We start from the raw sequence: 18,815 nt of genomic DNA, 5'->3' as shown, positions 1-18,815 counted from the left end.
ATATACATAGCAGTTTTTTTTTTTGTGGTGGTAAAGAATTGGAAATCAAGAGGATGTTCATCAATTGGGGAATGGATGAACCAAGTTGTGCTATATGATTGTGAGGGAATATCTGGAGAGACATATGACCTGATGCAAAATAAAATGAACAGAACTAGGAGAACATTGTGCATAGTAACAGCAGTAACATGCTATGCTCAGTTGTGACTGGCTTAGCTATTCTCAGCAATACACCGATTCAAGACAATTCTGAAAGACTTAGAATAAAAAATGCTAACCACCTCCAGAGAAAGTACTGATGGAGTCTGAATGTAGATTGAAGCATACAAGTTTTATTTTCTTCATTGTTCTTTGTTGTTGTTTTTTTGTCTGTGTTTCCCCTTCAATGTGGCCAGTATGGAAATATGTTTTATGTGACTACACATATAATCTACGTAGGTTGCTTGCTGTTTCAGAGACAGGGGAGGGGACGTAGGAAGGGAGAGAATTTGGAACTCATTTTTTAAAAAATGAAAGTTTAAAAATTGTTTATATGTAATTTAGAAAAAGAAGAAATTTTCACATTAAAAAGTATTCTTTTACAGTCTTTGTTGGATTGATTTCTAGTAACTTTTCACCCTTTTTTTCTAAGATTCAATCTCTAATGAAAAATCCATGCAGAAGAAATAGAAATGGCAGGCTTCCTAGATAATTTTCGATGGCCAGAATGTGAATGCATTGATTGGAGTGAGAGAAGAAATGCAGTAGCTTCTGTAGTAGCAGGTGTATTGGTAAGTCTTAAGGAAAAAATAAGCTTGGTTAATAATAGTATTATTTCTGATTCTCTTTATATTGCAAAATCAGTGCTATTTTGTAGTATGCTTTTGGATTGTGAATACCATTGTAATTTTTAGAGCATTTTTCTATAATCATCTACTAAGGTCCTATTCTAGTGTTTAACTTTGTAGACAGCCCAATGTCAAAGGCCAAGTGGAATCTGCTCGGTCCTACCAACCTGGAAAGACTTTGAAGTTAGGCCAATGTATAGGGACTTATCACATGAAGAATGGCATATTTTCGACCACAGCAACTCATGAATACTAAAATTGTTGTAATCGGTTTCACTTCTGGGAATACTCATAGAAATGAAATTGTGGATTGTTTCAAGTATTAAGAAAGCCAACACTGTTTGTCAGAATAGTTAATAGGACACACGCATTAGCTTTTCAGATGTGGAAATCTTAAGAATTAAAAGGCCTTTACAGTTCATCTAGTCCAACTTTCACTCAGATCATGAATATATATAAATATAAATATGTTTCTTCTTTAGCTTTTCCAGAGATGGTTAACTAATTCTCTTCTCAAAGCAGACTTTCATTTTCTACCAGCCCTACTTTTTAGAATGGTTTTCCAGATTCCTCTTACTATAACTTCTACTTTGGGCCCATTTCTGCCCTCCTAGCTAAGCAGAAGTCAAATCCTTCTTCCATATGATAACCCTCAAATTTTTGAAGAGCCTCAACAGCTTTCCTAGCTTCTTCAAGCAGTCAGAAAGTCAGCTGATATTTATCAGACATTTACCATGTGCTAGGCACTGTTCTAAGCATTAGGGATAAAAAGAATGACAGAAATGAGGGAGACAACATTCAAATAGTTATGTACAAATAAGAGATACGGGAGAAATTCACAGGGAAGGCACTAGCATTAAAGGTGCTGGGCAAGTCTTCTTGAAGAAAGAAGGCGGGACTTCAGTTGAGATTTGAAGTAAGATAGAGAAGTCAGGAATTGGAGATGAGAAAGAGCATTTCTGGCAAGGGAGACGGTCTCTTGTGACAAACAGAGGTCATTGTCACGCTCAATAAAGTAAATGGAGGGGAGTAAAGTTTAAGTAGACTGAAAGGTAGGAAGGGGTCAGGTTATAAAGGGCTTTAGGATTTTATATTTGATACTGGAGATAATAAAGACCCACTGAAGTTTATTGAATGGGGGCTGGGGAGGGTCATGGATCATTTCAGTAGCCCGAGTTTTGAAAGGTCACTTATATCGTTCAGCTAAGTGGAGAGTGGACTGGAGTGGGAAGAGGATTGAGGTGGGGATAGCATTTGTCTAGGTCTAGGTGATAGACAATGAGGGTCTATACCAGCATGGTAGTAGCGTTACTGGAGAGAAGATGGAGAAATCAAGATGTTTTGAAGTTATAATCAACAGGACTTGGCAATAAATTTGATGTAAGGGTGAGAAAAGAGTATAGAGTTGAGGATGGCCCTAGGTTATGAATCTGGGTGATTGGGAGGGTGGTAGTGTCCTCAAAAGTAATAGAGAAGTTAAGGAAAAAAACTTTTTTGGAAAAAATAATGAATTCACATTTGAACAGGTTGAATTTCTGATAGACATCTTGGATGGACTCTTCTATGTCTTTGAAGTATTCCCTTGATCTTTGGGACACCTAATATGAGATGTCTAGTAGGTATTTGGAACCAGTCTTCATATGGCATGACTTTGAATCCCCTCACCAACCTGGTTATCTTCCTCGTAATTATAGGATGTCAATCTATTTAAATTAAAATAGTTTAGTATCTCATTAATATCAAACCACACTGGTAACAATATTAACATTTTATTTTATTATATGCCTTTTTCCATATAAATTGCTTTTTAACCATATCCCTTTCTTTTTGTATTAAGTTTGAACAGTTGATTTTTAAAAAACCTAAGTGTAGGACTTTACATTTATTCCCATTAAATTTGTCATTCCAGCCTTTGAAAAATCTTTTTTAATTAGATTTTTAATCTCAATTTCATATTGTATGTAAATTTCATTAATGGACCATCTCTTTTAATCATTCAAATGAATGAGAAATGTAGAGAATAGAATTTGGTGTCAAGAGTCTGGATGGAATACTTACACTTGCAAAGCCACCTGTATGTTGACTTTGATTCATTTATCAATATTGTTTAGGTCTAATCCTTTAGTCACTTCCCAATTCACCTAAATAGCCTGCTCATTTCCACAACGAAATCAAATGACTTACTGAAATCTGGGTTTACTATGTTTTTGGTATTCCCTTGATCTATCAGTCAAAGAAACTCTGGGAAAAAAAGAGCTATGAAATCATTTATTTCTAGATATACCTCCAAACCCCAACCCACCCCCTCTTTTCCTTCTCCCCCAAGCCTTTTTTGGTAAAAGAAAAAAAAACCATTTCAGTGAAACCAGCCAGCACATTGACTTTCAAAGTCTGATGAGTGTAAGTGGCATTTATGCTCATAGTTCCTAGCCTTCCAGTTAAAGGAGACACAGATACATTTTACTAATTTCTTTTCTGAGGCCAAGATTTGCATGATTTTGTTTTTAATTCTGGCTGTTAGTGATCGGTTTTAAGTACTCGCAAACTACTCCCTCACTTCAGTATTAATAGTTTATTTCAGAATGTTACCAAGAATTGGCCTCAAGCTCATCTGCCTATGGTTTGAAATATCCACCTTTTCCCCCCGTATATGAAAATCAAGACATGTTCTGTGTCAGGTTCTGGTATACCTCTTCTAATTGTTACAGTTGGAACTCTTTAAGGTCAGCAACTCATCGATTTTCTCTTACTTTATCTTTATTTACCTTAGGTATTAGTTTACTTTTAGTCATTTTTGTTCTTTCTTTCCTAATCAAAGGTTAATTTTGCTTAGTAAAGAAAATGGTGGGAAAATTAAGTAATTTTATGTCTTCTATCTTGAATCATCATCCTCTCAAACATTCTAAACAAGTCTTGTACATTCCTTGATTTTTTCCTCAAGCTCTCTTTTATATTAAGGGTTAGCCTTGCCAATGCTAGTAGTGATTCTTACATAAATACACCATATCTGTGGCTTTTTCAACTTGTTATGCCCTTATTAGCTCTTTTATATGTCTTTCCAAAATCACTGTTTACTCTTTTTAGATAAATATCCCTTTTCTTTCTCTTTAAGTTACCGCTGCTTTATTAAAATATATCAGGGGAATTTAAGCTCCCCTTTCTTAGACTAGCTCACCTTATTTGAAGCCATATTCATTTATCACAGAACTGACATATAGTAGGTAATACTGTTAATTAGAATTTCCTTGATAAGAGCCTCAGGCCTCTTGAACTCACTCTTTTTAGGAAGAATATGCCAATTCTATATCTTGTTTTCAGTTCTTTTGATAGTTGGAGATTGCGTAGTTTACATTTTATCACAAATATTATTAGAACTATCATCTAATAGCAGAAATCTCAACTGTCATTTAGTAGTTTAAAAAATTATTATGGCACCTAATTAGGACAGAATGAAAACAAACTATTCAGAAAACTCCATGAAAATATCCATAATAATTGAACAGGAATTCAAAAGAACTTTTAAGTAGTTTTCTGACTAATACCATGTGTTTAAAAAAATGGTTCCTGCTACAATAAATATTTTCAAGATCATTTGATCACATATGTGCATAAAGGTTGTTTTTAAAAAAATAAAGCTTCTTTTGCAAATAAAATTTAGTTAAGTAATACTTTTTTGGTGGAAAAACTTTAAAAATCAACTCTTGGTAGTTTATTAAAAGAAATTCTAAACATTTTATAATATTCAAACCCCAGAATTTGGTTAAATCAGTACTTCTTTTATTGATTGTATATAGAGAAATCCGGAAATGTAGTGTAAGGTAGCATTACCACTCTAGTAACACAGCCAACCTCCTGTTGTACCAACTTTTGTTTTTATAGAATATAGTGACTGTCCTCTATTTTTCATAAATGGAGGTTGGGGAGGGGAGAGAGAATAGACTGTAATGAAGAAGGGCAATAGGGAGATACATTTAAATTAACAAGAGAGTTGAAGCTGGACTGATTTTACTTTTTCTAATACCCTTATAGCTAGACTATATATTTGAAACTTTTTAATGCTGTATATACGAGTAGTATGTTGTGTTTAGAGATTTCTCAGCATCAGGAAGACTTAGGTGCAAGATTTACCTCTGATATATTGGCCGTTTTCTGTAAGAGTTTAAACTGGCCAAAAGGTGTCAATTTGCATTGAAAACTTCTGTGCTAGTGAAATTACAAGTTTAGTAAAAAAAAAAAAAAACAATAGCATATGCTATAAAGAAAACAGGAAATTTTTACTCTGCCTTTTTTTTTTTAAGCATTACCTTTTGTTTTAGAATCAATATATATTGGTTTATTCTAAGGGAGAAGATCAGTAAGTGCTAGGCCAGTGATTCCCAAAGTGGGCGCTACCACCCCCTGGTGGGTGCTGCAGTGATCTGGGTGGGGGGGGGTTGGGGGGTTGGGGTGGTGGTGGTGGTGGTGGTGGTGGTGGTGGTGGTGGTGATGGCCACAGGTGCATTTATCTTTCTATTAATTGCTATTAAAATAAAAATTAATTTCCAGGGGGCTAAGTAATATTTTTTCTGGAAAGGGAGCGGTAGGCCAAAAAAGTTTGGGAGCCACTGTGCTAGGCAATGGGGGTTAAATGGCTTGCCCAGTGTCACACAGCTAGGAAATGTCAGAGGACAGATTTGGAGCTAGGACCTCCAGTCTCTAGACTTGGCCCTGTATCCACTGAGCCACCTAAATGCCCTCTCTATGCTTTACCAAAGATTCAAAATAGAAATATTTTAATAAAGGAGATGTTAAAAATTTATCAGTAAGCTGAATTAAGTTTTTATGTGCAATTCATTATGCTGACTGGGAATATGGGGAAGGAGGAAGTATAAAAAGTTAAATTAAGTCTTTGTATTCAATGGACTTCTTCTAGTCCTGGGAATATTAAAAAATAGGCTCAGTTTAATAGCCAAACATTATATTTATTTTTTTTAAAGTTTTTTACAGGTTGGTGGATAATGATTGATGCAGCAGTGGTATATCCTAAGCCAGAACAAATGAACCATGCATTTCATACATGTGGTGTCTTTTCCACATTAGCTTTCTTCATGTAAGTATGCAGGTAATTCTAAAAATTGAGATATTTTTCTTAGACTAGGTAATATAATGTCTTTTTTTAAACTATTCTCTTCTCTCTTAGAATTGCTACTAGATATTGGTTCCAAAACAGAAGAGTAGTAAGAAGCCTATACTTTTGGAATTGTGACTTATCTAGGGTTATATATTTAAGAAAAGTCTGTGGTCAGATTTGAATCTGGGACTTCCTGTCTCCAAACCTGGCCTCTATCCACTGAGTCACTTAGCTGCCCCGATGATTTGGTTTTTAAAGTTGAAAATTAAGAAATACTGGAATTAAATAATCAAAGAAATAAAAACAAATTCTTACTAATTTAGCGCTAGACCCCTTTACTCTAATTTAAAAATGATAAAAAATTAACCTTCAAGAAAAATAAAACAGGCCTGTTTCTGTCCATGTTTCCAAGTTCTACAACATTTTCTCCTGTAACATTACTGATTTTTTTTCCCCTGAAGTCCAGAACTTGTTAAATTTTTTGCTGTGCAAAAAGGACAGGGATACAGGGAAATCAAGCCACTGATTCATAAAATATCAGCAAACAATAGGTAAAAATTTGAGAAGTGTTTCTGTCCACCTAGTACTTGTAGTTTCATAAGTATGCATTCAGTTTTCTGTACTTGTTTTGTTATCAGACAGCAGGTCAGTTATTCAAAGAGAGTATATAATTCAAAGATATTTCTTTTTAAAAGTAGAAATCTTAAGATAATTTTTTAAAAAATGTGTTTATTCTAGGATAAATGCTGTGTCCAATGCACAAGTGAGAGGAGATAGCTATGAAAGTGGCTGTTTAGGAAGAACAGGTAGGTAAAATCAATTTTGGGTAGCTGTTGGGTATATTATAAATGAATAAAAACTGACAAAAGTATGCCTTTAACTCCAAAAGAATACAACCTACCAGTTGAATCCTTTATGTAGATCTAGTAATGGGGTCCCAAATAGATCTTTGCACTTTTTATAGTCTTGCCTTGGATTGAATACTCTGGAAAGGTAATATTCTTTTGAGAAATTTGTTTTGTGATAATACATTGTCCCCCGTATAGAATACACTAATTAGTAGGACTCAAGCTTTGATTTGTCTTTCTAGGAATGATAGTGTATTATTGTGTTTATCTTCTGATTTTGCCCCTTGTGACCATCATGAATAGGTTGTTTAGCTGGGTTTGGTAACTAGCATATTAGAAGACTGAACCTGACTTTTAAAAATTAATTGAGTTGGGGGCAGCTGGGTAGCTCAGTGGATTGAGAGCCAGGCCTAGAGACGGGAGGTCCTAGGTTCAAATCCGGCCTCAGACACTTCCCAGCTGTGTGACCCTGGGCAAGTTACTTGACCCCCATTGCCTACCCTTACCACTCTTCCATCTATAAGACAATACACAGTATTGACTCCAAGACGGAAGGTAAGGGTTTAAAAAAAAATTGAGTTAATTATTCGAAGGCTTTGATAATGTATATAACTATGCATGACAAATTCTAGCCATTTTGTCTGTGTGCTAATGGTATGTGCATGTTTTTTAGTTTAGTTTAGTTTTTTTGGTTGTATGTAACTTTCTTGCCTACATGCTGTCACCTAGCCAGATTAGCTTTCTTGACATTCTAAATAAATTACATTTTATCTCCAGTCCCTTTGCACTGACTAACACTCTCCCCCCCCCCCCCTTGTTTTCTTTATTTTTTCCCCTTGTTTTCTTTAAAGCTCAGCTTAGGTGCCACCTTCTACATGAAGCTTTTCCTTCCAGATGCTAATTTATTCTCTCTAATATATATGATATGTTTAAACATAAACTGTATAAAATAATGTACACACAGATGCACACGTTGTTTCCCTTTTTAGAATGTAAAATTGTTGAAGGCAAAGACTATTTCATTTTTGACTGTATGTAATACTGAGCATAGTGCCTGTCACATAATAGGTGTTTGATAAATACCTTTTGCTTTTGTTTTTGTTTTTAAACCCTTAACTTCTGTGTATTGGCTCCCAGGTGGAAGAGTGGTAAGGGTAGGCAATGGGGGTCAAGTGACTTGCCCAGGGTCACACAGCTGGGAAGTGTCTGAGGCCAGATTTGAACCTAGGACCTCCCATCTCTAGGCCTGGCTCTCCATCCACTGAGCTACCCAGCTGCCCCCTTGATAAATACTTTTTGATTGTTTGGGGAAACATCTAAATTTTAACTCAGTTATGTTATTTTTTTAATCCACATTAAGTTTTCTTCTCATAAAGTTCTCTAGGGATCTGATGCTTTCAACATGAGAGAATTTCATTGTAATGAACAATAGTCACATTCCTGGGTTTTGAAAAGGCTACAGATTAAGTTGAGCAGATGTCCAGCTTCTCTATTATCTCTGAACACCCTAGAACAACACTGAATTAAGTAAATTTTCATCATTTAAGTTCTTAAACTTCTTGTTTTGTTTTTATTTTGACATGGTTTACTTTAATGAATCTTCTAAAGCTCTGATGCTTCATCATAGTGTGTAAATGACCCTGGATTTCTGAAGAGTTTGAAAGGAGCTATCAAGTTGTTTAGAAAAGGGCTTGGTGATGGATCAGAAAAATATCTGTCACATGATGCAGCTTAGCTAAACTGAGAGGTTTGTTATTGGTTGGTTATAGGATGATCGACTTTTTTCCTGCAACCACTCTTTTTTTTTTTTTTTTAAACCCTTGTACTTCAGTGTATTGTCTCATAGGTGGAAGATTGGTAAGGGTGGGCAATGGGGGTCAAGTGACTTGCCCAGGGTCACACAGCTGGGAAGTGGCTGAGGCCGGGTTTGAACCTAGGACCTCCTGTCTCTAGGCCTGACTCTCACTCCACTGAGTTACCCAGCTGCCCCTTGTAACCACTCTTAAATAGTTAGAAGATGCTAAAGTTTAGTGTACTCATCATTTACATCATTTGAAGAAATACCAACCCCCAAATCGTAGTACTTTTAAAGTATTATTGAAATGTCTTGGTAGTTGGGTATTTACTTTTTATTTTTTATTCTTTCTGTTTTTCTGGTGGAGATGTTTAGGGAATTTGAGGAAGGAAGGAAGAGATGAGGTATTTTGAAGATTTGTTTCCATTTGCTTGCCATGTAGAATTTTATTCAGTCTTGTTTTAGCTGCCTAATCAACACTGTAGGGTTTTTTTTCTTTCCTTCATAGGACAAAAGAGCTGTTTAAAACCTTAGTTTTCTCTGTTTAATTCTAAATAAAGGAAGCTGAAAAGAAAAGTACTTTCTAACCACCTCTTTTGCTAATGCTCAAGGACACTCTGGTGACAAGGAAGGATGAGGGTAGGGGAGATCAGACAGGCTCTATCTAAACTTTCCACCTTCCAAGTGTTCCTCCTTTGCTTAAACTAATGATATCTAAGAATGATAAATAGGAAGTCAGCAGTGAGTGTGGTACCATGGCAAGAACTTTCTGTTGAATCAGTCATGAATTCTAGTTATGTCTCAGATATTGATTATGCCGTTGGCAGTTCACTTTACCTCTGACTGTTAGCTTGTTCATTTATAAAGTAAGAAATAATCATTTCTGTCCTTTTCAGGGTTATTAGTAGTGAGCGTAATAGCTAACATGAGTTGTATATAATGATACATAATGATGAGGATGATGCATTTGATTGGTACTTTCTTTCAGTGATACAAATAAAACCTCAGCTCTAATAATAGTTAACATTTGTTTGGTGCTTTAAAGTTTACAAAATCCCTTTCTTGCATTATCTTATTTGATTCTTAAAACAATCCTGTGACCTTGTGATATATATATACTATAAAGTTGAGGAAGCTGGGGTTTAGGTGAAGTAGCTTGCCTAGGCTTACTCTGATGATTGTCTAAGGTGAGGTTTGAACTTAAGTCTTCCTGACTGTCAGGGTGTGAGTTATTTGGGTCAGTTTTCTAGAAGGCTGGAAATTTGGCACTTTGAAGCAGAAAAGATTAAAGACCATTTTGAAGAGAATGTTCATGCCTTATGAAATAGAATGTACACAATGTCACTTCCTCATGACTCAGGATCTTCTGTTGTGCAGGGTGGCAATTTTCGTGGCCTGTTGAAGTACACAGGGCTACTTTGTTCTTTTAAAATCTTTCTGTTTTCTCTAATTTTCTGCCTCCTTTGCTGTATGCATGCCCACCTTAGAAATACCTCTCAATCCCTAATTTAATTTATTGCTATTAATCTTTAGTACCCTGGAAATGAGATAACCAAATACTGCAAAGGCTTTGTGACAGTTATTTGAGCTGGTCAGAGGGCTTTTTGTGTATGTAGTGAGGATACTGAATAACTAACTTTGGGATTGAAGTGGTATCAAGTGTATATTATTTCTAAGCTACAAGAAAAGAAATATAAAAATGAACAAAATAACAAATCCTGTCATCTTTATAGGTGCTCGAGTTTGGCTTTTCATTGGTTTCATGTTGATGTTTGGTTCGCTTATTGCTTCAATGTGGATTCTTTTTGGTGCATATGTTACTCAAAGTAAGTTCATTCTTTTTCTAGTTAGTTTTTTAAAAAATGTTAATAAGTTCAACTTTAATTTGGCTTAATTTATTAACCACCAAATGTAAAATGTGTTTTAAATTTAGTGTGAAGTGTAAATGTGAAAAACTTTTAGTTTGATAATTTTCAGAGTCCAGTTGTGCTTTAAAAAAAACAAACACTTGCCTCTTGCCTTATAGTTGATGTTAAGTATCAGTTACAAAGCAGAAGTAGAGTAATGATTAGGCAAAGTGGATTGCCCAGGGTCACAGAGCTAGATCTCAGGCCAGAGTCAAATCTAGGACCTCCCATCGAAGCCCTGGCTTGCTCTCCACTGGAGCCACCCCCCCCCCCCCCCGTCCCAATATAGGTTTTTTTTTTTTTAACCCTTGTATTTTTCGGTGTATTGTCTCATAGGTGGAAGATTGGTAAGGGTGGGCAATGGGGGTCAAGTGACTTGCCCAGGGTCACACAGCTGGGAAGTGGCTGAGGCCGGGTTTGAACCTAGGACCTCCTGTCTCTAGGCCTGACTCTCACTCCACTGAGCTACCCAGCTGCCCCCCTATAGTTACTTTTAAAAGTGCTAGTTCCTTTGAGGAAGACATTAAAATTTGTCTCAGTTTCTCCATCTGAAATAGGAAAAATACTGTATAATTTAAAGGGTGTATAGAACAATATTTTTTACAAGTAAGGGTATTTTTTAATTTTTCTAGCTACCAATGATTTATTCTTTCTCCTTCCTACTTTTAACAAATGTGCACAATTATACAAAACAAATTCCTATGGTGGCCTTGTTAAAAAATTTGTCTAATTTTGCATATTTAGATTTCTTTTTTGTTATGAACCTAACAAACAGCAACAAATGTGAAGATTTCAGTATTCAAAGAACAGATCATGGCAAATTGTACATGAATCTATGAATTCCCTTTAAGTGTGTTTTTTTAAGTGAACATTACACTTAACATGATATCAGTAACTTCCGATTTTTTTTTAATAAAAATGAGTTAATTGGATGAAAGTTAGATATAAAGAAATTATACATATTGAGTGGAATCCCAGTTGTCATTGAACTCATCTAGACACTGCTAATACAGTAATTGTTTTGAATTTAACCTGTGGAATGTGTATAATTTTTATAAGATGACAGAGGTTTTTTAGTAAATGTATTAATTTGTTCTTCACTCCTTTTGCTGTATTTGAAGCCTGCTTAGAATTTAATTGGTTTCTTCATTCTGTGATAACTATGAAAATAGTTTTCCAAATTACTTTTTTACAAAAATCCTTATTACAGTTTTCTAATGGCACAGTGGATAGATTGCTAGACTTGGAGTCAGAAAGACCTCAAACACTAGCTGTGTACCTCGAGTTTCCACCTCTGTAGAATGAGGGAGGATTGTTGGACCTAATGACTCTAAATCTATGAATCTGTATGATATTGTTCCTGAAATTAGAATCTAATCTCCCATTTCCCTCATTCTCGTCTCTGTTTTTCTAACCAATAAGCCAGCAAGTTGTTCCTGTATTTAACAGCACTGCCCAGTGTTGAATAGTAAATACTGTTTACTTCTCCGGAACCCTTAGAGAATGAATTCAGAGCAAAGGAGATGATTTTTCTGTTCTACTCTGCTTGGGAATATTGTATTTAATTCTGAGTGCTCTTGGGGAGAAGAACCATGGAGGAACTAGAACTAGTGTGTACAGAGGAAAGAAGGGAGGGAGGGAAAATGCATTAATGTCTACAGTGTTCCAGACACAGTGCTACATGCTTTACAAATATCATCTCCTTTGATCCTCATAACAACTGTGGGAGCTAAGTGCCATTTTACATGAAAAAAACTGGGGCAAATCAGGTTAAATGACTTGCTCATGGCCACACAGTGAGGCTGGATCTGAACTTAAGTCTCCCTGACTCCAGGCTCAGTAATTTATCCACGGCACTACCTTTCTGCCATAACCTGAGTGAGATCAGGGTCGTGAGAGAACTGGAAATCATAATATGTGAGGTTGGCTGAAAAAAGTAAGGAGCAGGAAGACTTAAAGAGGGAAAGATAACAACTGTTATCCAGTATTTAAAGGACTGTCACATGGAAGGAGGTTTAGATTTGTTTTCTGCTGTTTTGTGGTACCTAAATGTAACCCCCGCTCCTGGGGAAGCGGGAGTAGCGGAGCTGCAGAGGGTTGGTCAGGTGTTTGCACTCTGGTCCAACACCCATGCGGTGGGTCCCTGGTAAGTGGGTGTGGGATGGCGAGTGTTTGTGGAGTGGAACCAGATTGCCTAAGGAGGATCCAACTAGCCTGGATCAGAAGTGAAGCATATCAAAGTTTTTGTGCTGATCAGTGGGGTGAGACCTATGAGTATCTGCTGCGGTTCTATCCTGGGGAGATAAGGAAACCCAGTCTCCAAAAATAAATAAAAATACTTGTTCTCAGACCCAATCCACAGAAGTAGGACCAATAAGTGGAAGTTGCAGAGTAAAACATTTTGATAATGATTTTCCTATCAGTAGAAGTCTTCAAAGAGGATACCCACTTCTCAGGAATGTGGTACAAGGCTTCCAGTTCAGGTATAGGTCACATTACAATGGCCTGTTTTCCATATAGCTAGATCTTTACCTCTTTAAGCACCAAAGCTTTTAAAATTTCATTTTCAGTGGAATTCCCCTTTAAAATGTATTAAATTCTTTTCTGCCTTGAAAATAGAATTTATTGAACATAATTGGATCAATTCTTGATGATTTATTCCTCATTATCAAAAGTCCATCAGTGATTTTCAGAGCCTGTTGAAGTATGCAAAACTGTTTTCCCTCTCTATTAAATGGGTTCAGACTCTCCTGCCTTTTTTGAGTTCTTAAGTCTACTTACAATTTTTCCATTTCTAGAGATCCAATATAATTTATTGATGCTATTAGAAGTATTCATTGCTTCTTCCTCTAGTAGTTTCTCTCTACCCTTTTAAAATTGCTTTTTATAATCTATTGTGGATAAGGAAGACAGATTCTTTGTTAAAATTAAGTCTAAAATAAGAATTGATAGACTTGAAGGATTCTTCTTTGAGAGTATTTAGTGCATAAATTTTGGGCCATTCCTTAAGCAGAGAGGTCTTTTTGTTCACTTTCTTGATCTTTGTATTTTCTGATATACAGGAATAAACTTGAGTTTTGGATACTTTAGGTGATGATGTAGTCCTTGTTCTACTATTTACTAACAACATATGACACTCTTCTAGAAGTCTTGTAGAAGAATATAGTAACAGCATTGTTGACAATCTATGAAAAGTTTTCAGCCACTTTAGTTTTTGACATTCCACATGCCGATAATTGGAAACTAGAGGAATAATATATGTGTGCCTTCTGCTTTTGTAGCCGTTCTGATCCAACCAGTACTATGACAATTGTGGTGAATAAGCAATAAATGAAAAACCTATTCCCCCCTCCCTTTTTTTTTTTTTTTTGTCTTAAGATCAATTAAAAAGCTTCTCTCTTTGCCTTAATGAGTTCCTACTTTTTGAGTTTTGAGAACCACTTCCTTTCCCCTTCCCCTTTCAAACATCTGTGTAGCCATGGTTTTTGTAAAAATAATAGAATGAAAGTGCTTGATTTGTTTATGGCTTGGTGAACTCCCTATTTGCCTCTAGGTCTCCTTGGCCCACGTGTAACTAGTGCTCTGGATGATATATTTACTTTTATTTCATGGATTATTTATAAAAAAATATGGTTTTTCTTATTTTTTGAAGGGAAAAATCCAGTTTTAGATTAAAAATATAAATACATAAGAGAAATATAGGCTTTAAAAATTCAGATGATCCAATGACATTGTATCTTTTTTGTTCCTTTTGCTACCTTGTTTCTTGGTGTGCCACAGGTGGTCCATTTGTGCTGAGCACTGACATTCTTTGTTATTGAAAATGTTGATACCAGTTTTTTTTGATGCATATTTTTAATTCTTGCAGATACTAATGTTTATCCAGGACTAGCTGTATTTTTTCAGAATGCACTTATATTTTTTAGGTAAGTCAACCATTCATTCCATAAAGTTTTCTGAAATTTCAGTTCTATTTATAAGTGTTTTATTAAAAGAATATCAAAAATATTAAGTGCAAGTTCATTGGGTTTGCCTAGAAATGGGCTGTGATAAGTTCTTAAATGATAGATGATTGTGAATTGTATCTTTTCAATTTAAAAAAAAAAGCAGGTGGGAAAAAATTCTAATAGTGCACTTTTCTTATATTTAAATGTGGATAAATGCAAGAAGCACATGACACTAATCATTTTTAGATGCAATCTGATAAAAGGCCACAAGATGGAAACATCTCTCTATAAAGTTTAGTTTTTTTGTGTTTGTGCTATGGACTCCTCTTCAGAATTAATGTTTTAAATACATAGATTTACAAATTTACTTTGAAATATGATGATCAGAATACTTTTAAAAGAGACAGGTTTATGGATTTCAAGTCAAGAACCCCTGATCTAAGAGGGCCATGCAATAAAAAACCCAGAACATCAATAATAGTAAACAAAGCCTATTTCAGCAGGCTTTTTTTAGACAGCCAGATTAATCTAATAGGACATGAAAAGTAAAGCTTTGTGACACTTAGTGATCATAATTTAGATAAATAACAGCTCTGAAGGTGACTCTTAAAGTTCTTAACCTTCTGAACAAATCTTTGGGCAGCACCAACTCTAACCAACCTGTGCAACCTTGTCCTCTAAAAAATGCCAGTGAGGGGTAGGTAGAGAACCAGGCCTGGAGTTGGGAGGACTGGCTTCAAATCTTGCCTCAGACATTTCCTAGCTATGTGATCCTGTTCGAGTCACTTAACCCTGACCTTTTACTGCTCTTTAGAATTGATATAAAGATGGAAGGGAAGGGCTTTTAAAAAATGCCAGTAAACTGATAGTTTCAGTTACTTTATACCAGTTAAGTGAAATCTTTTTCTTTTTTTTTTTAAATCCTTACCTTCCGTCTTAGAAGCCATACTAAGTATCAGTTCCAAGACAGAAGAGCAGTAAGGGCTACAGTTGGGGTTAAGTGACTTGCCCAGGGTCACACAGCTTGGAAGTACCTGAGGCCAGATTTGGACCCAGGACCTCCTATCTCTAGGCCTGGCTTTCTATCCACTGAGACACCTAGCTGTGTCCCCCAAACGAAGTCTTAATGTAAGAATTATTTTTAATTGATTCATGCATATCTTGTGACCTATTTTTTTAAAAATAGTTATCCCTGATATATTCATGGTACTACACTGTGGCTGATACTCAAAATCCTACTCTGATCTTTACCTTTTTTCCTTCCTGTCTGCTAAAACTGTTCTCGGTGAATCAATTCACTAGGCACTTAAGTACCTTCTGGGTTGGTAAATACAAATTTAAATAACAAAACTCCCTACTGCCAAAAACCATTCTGCTTCAACCAGTTTAAACATGTTATAATTTAGGACCAATGATGTGCCTTTATAATATTGCTTAGCACCTAGAAATGGTAGTATATAATTTTTGTTTAATACTTTTTAGCTTGGAGTTGAAGTTGGCTGTGAATGTTAGTTGGCAATTTCAAGTAGGAGTTAATGATGTCACAGAGTTGTTAAGAGGAAAGTGATTTAACTGTAAACCGCAAAACAGTATAGAAGTGCAAATTGTTATCTTTAATATTAGAAAACCCAAGCTTCAATTTTTTTTTGTTACAATTCAGACTGAAAGAGAATACTAGGAAATAATGCTCATGATGGGAAGATTCTCTTACTCCTTTCAAATATTAAAATGTAATGCATTTGTGTTTTAATATTCTAAGCAGTTCAGGAAGCTGCATTATGATAGATAATGTCTTGGCTAATGGGTAGCTAGCTGTGCTGTTTAATTTTATTAGTTCCCAAATTGAATTTAAATATGTGTATCACTAATGTACAAGTAGTTCCAAGGTTTTTACACCATGTTTAACTGTATATTTTTCATATTTTATAGTACTCTCATCTACAAATTTGGACGAACAGAAGAATTATGGGGATAAATCACCACTTGCATCAAAAATCATTTTGTTATATTCTTTTCCCAATTTGATTTACGTTTTTTAGAGTGGATTTTACAATATATGTTGTCAAATTAATTTCCTTTTATGCCAAGTTTAAAAATAGTTTGATGTCATTTCTACTTTTTGTTTTATTGAATAGATTGTGAATATGTACATATGGATGTATATATTATAAATGGTGGAAAATATCCGTTTTTTTATTCTTGCACAGTTAAGGCTTGATCTGTGCTCTTTGAGCAAGACTGCATCATGTCACTTTAGAGTTTATCAGTTATGCAAGTGTATGTGTTTCTAATGACTGAAGATGTGCAAAAGTAAATCAGTGAATATCTGAAATCAGCCCATAACCATTAGTAGGAAGGGCATTTCAATAACTTGTATTTGTTTTGGCACAGAAAATGAAGGCTTTCATTTTTTCTTTTTAATACCTGCTTGCAGATTTTGGAAAAAGTAGAACTTGACATGAAGATTTTTAAAGACCCAAAGTACTAATTTGGAAATACCTTTTGAAGAAAAATTGTTTCTGAGTTGCAAGGCTCTGAAAAGGGATAGTATAACTGATTAGCTTAGATTTAATATGATTTAAAGTAAAGGGACCACAGGAGAACTTGGCAATGTAATTTTTAAGTAAAATAGTCTGTGAATTGTGATTTTCTTTTTATAATCTATAGATTACATGACAGCATTGCTTAAGCTCATGTTAAAGCAAGTTATCTTGGAAGAATCAGATTTAAGAGCACAGATATTTTTGCTTTATATTAAAGTTAGGGAAAATATTAAAAATTAAAATTTCCTTCTAAAAAATAACTTCCACTATGTTTAAGAAATAAGCATCTTGTCCACTTGTTTGCAAGACTGAAAGCCACTATGCTAATGTAGTCATTGAACTTTGGGGAAACTAATAGAAAATTTTGCAGGCATGTATGATTACAATCATAGCTCTAATTTATTGAGTTGTATTAGCTAAGTAAGCACAAATACATAGTGCAGCCTCAAGGGAGCTGTTTGGATATTGTCACTATCTTACTATCGCACTCTGACTTGTTACATAGGATTTGGTTGTACTTTAATTTCCCCCAGCAAATTCTTTTTCTTGTCTGAAAGAATATAAAGCAAACAGCATTAGAGACTTTTTACCTTTGCACAGAATATGAAGCAAATTAAGCAAATTGTGGAAAGCTGTGCTATTTGTCTACACTTTGTCCTGTTTACTGTTGGTGTACCTTTGTTTAAAAACTTCTAGGAAGCTGTTTTTATTTTCTAAAATTAGCATCTTTGAAGTCCCTTTTTATGTCCTCTCAGTTGTAATTTATTTTAAATACAATAAATATTTCTTTTAAGAGTGCTATTGTTATTTTATTTGCCAAAAATACCTTTTTTTTTTTTTTTACTGTTTTGTTATTTATCATTTATACAAATAAGTGGCAAAAAAGAGGCAGCTTTTAGTGTTCTCAGCACTTTCAGAGTACTTGGGCATCCTCTTGGTGAATTGATATTTCTGTAGCAAGTTGCTTAGCTAAAACTCAAGAATGACAATGAAAATTTAATACCCTTTTTTCTACTGAAAATATGGGAAGGAAAATTGCAAATGTGAACCAATAATTAGTTGTTTTTTGCCTATTTTCTTATCTAAAAAAAAAGAACTACAGTAATTATCTTATGAGAATCTCACTACTGAATCTGTTGCTTAAAGGATATGTATGTATATATTCTGTAAGTCTTAAAGCTGTATATTAATACCTATTTAGTAGGTGGCATTTTATGTAACACTTTAAGTAAGATATGCAAGGTACTTTATACATTTGAGCAAGGTAATTTGACTTTGGCAGTTCTTTAATCTGTGGACTTAGGAAGTATTAATAGTGATTTACTGTTCTTAAAATTATTATACTATGCCCATATAATTTTATAAATCCTAATTTATAAGTTCAAAAATTATCAAAATATTTAATGTATATTCTCATTTGATCTTAAAACACCCTGTGAGGCAGGTACTGTAGCTATTATCTTCATTTCTACAAGTGAGGAAAACTGAGGCTTAAATATCTACTATTACTTATTTCCTGTCAGAGGGTCTTTTCATATGATTTTTTTTAAAATAGGAAAAAAGGAAAACAGCATTAAAAACAACGAAAAAGTTTGAATACATGTGCAGTGTACACTCATGGACCTCCTACCTCTGCCAAGGGATGGAGGCAAGATGTGCTCTCCTATCTGTGAGTCACATTGGTATACGCTTTCAGAATTTTAGGACATTCACTGGATTTTGTGGTGGTTCTTTACTTTGATACTGTTTGAGTCACTGTTATGTATTGTCTTCTTGGCTCTGCCTACCCATCACCACTTTAAAAACATTTCCATTATAAGCTTGAATCAAAACGTTAG

General features: G+C 34.8%; 1 protein-coding gene across 1 annotated transcript; it reads left to right on the top strand.

The window, feature by feature from the left end:
* The first annotated feature begins 365 nt into the window (after nucleotides 1-365).
* Nucleotides 366-17,773, top strand: TMEM50B (transmembrane protein 50B). Its single transcript, XM_044670213.1, has 6 exons — nucleotides 366-770; nucleotides 5,804-5,916; nucleotides 6,676-6,743; nucleotides 10,314-10,406; nucleotides 14,356-14,413; nucleotides 16,364-17,773. The coding sequence occupies exons 1-6, from the start codon at nucleotides 672-674 to the stop codon at nucleotides 16,407-16,409; spliced, it is 477 nt and encodes a 158-aa protein (XP_044526148.1). The 5' UTR covers nucleotides 366-671; the 3' UTR covers nucleotides 16,410-17,773.
* The last annotated feature ends 1,042 nt before the right edge of the window (nucleotides 17,774-18,815 follow it).

This window comes from Gracilinanus agilis, chromosome 3 (genome assembly GCF_016433145.1).
Source record: "Gracilinanus agilis isolate LMUSP501 chromosome 3, AgileGrace, whole genome shotgun sequence".
In the NCBI taxonomy this organism is placed as follows: Eukaryota; Metazoa; Chordata; class Mammalia; order Didelphimorphia; family Didelphidae; genus Gracilinanus; species Gracilinanus agilis.
This window is presented reverse-complemented; position numbering and strand designations above follow the sequence as displayed.

Bases quoted from the DNA above. Each gene is read 5' to 3' on its own strand.
- TMEM50B (XM_044670213.1), top strand. From the start codon at position 672: ATGGCAGGCTTCCTAGATAATTTTCGATGGCCAGAATGTGAATGCATT. The intron at 6,744-10,313 runs GTAGGTAAAATC...TCATCTTTATAG, and splicing joins TGGCTGTTTAGGAAGAACAG to GTGCTCGAGTTTGGCTTTTC. The intron at 14,414-16,363 runs GTAAGTCAACCA...CATATTTTATAG, and splicing joins AATGCACTTATATTTTTTAG to TACTCTCATCTACAAATTTG.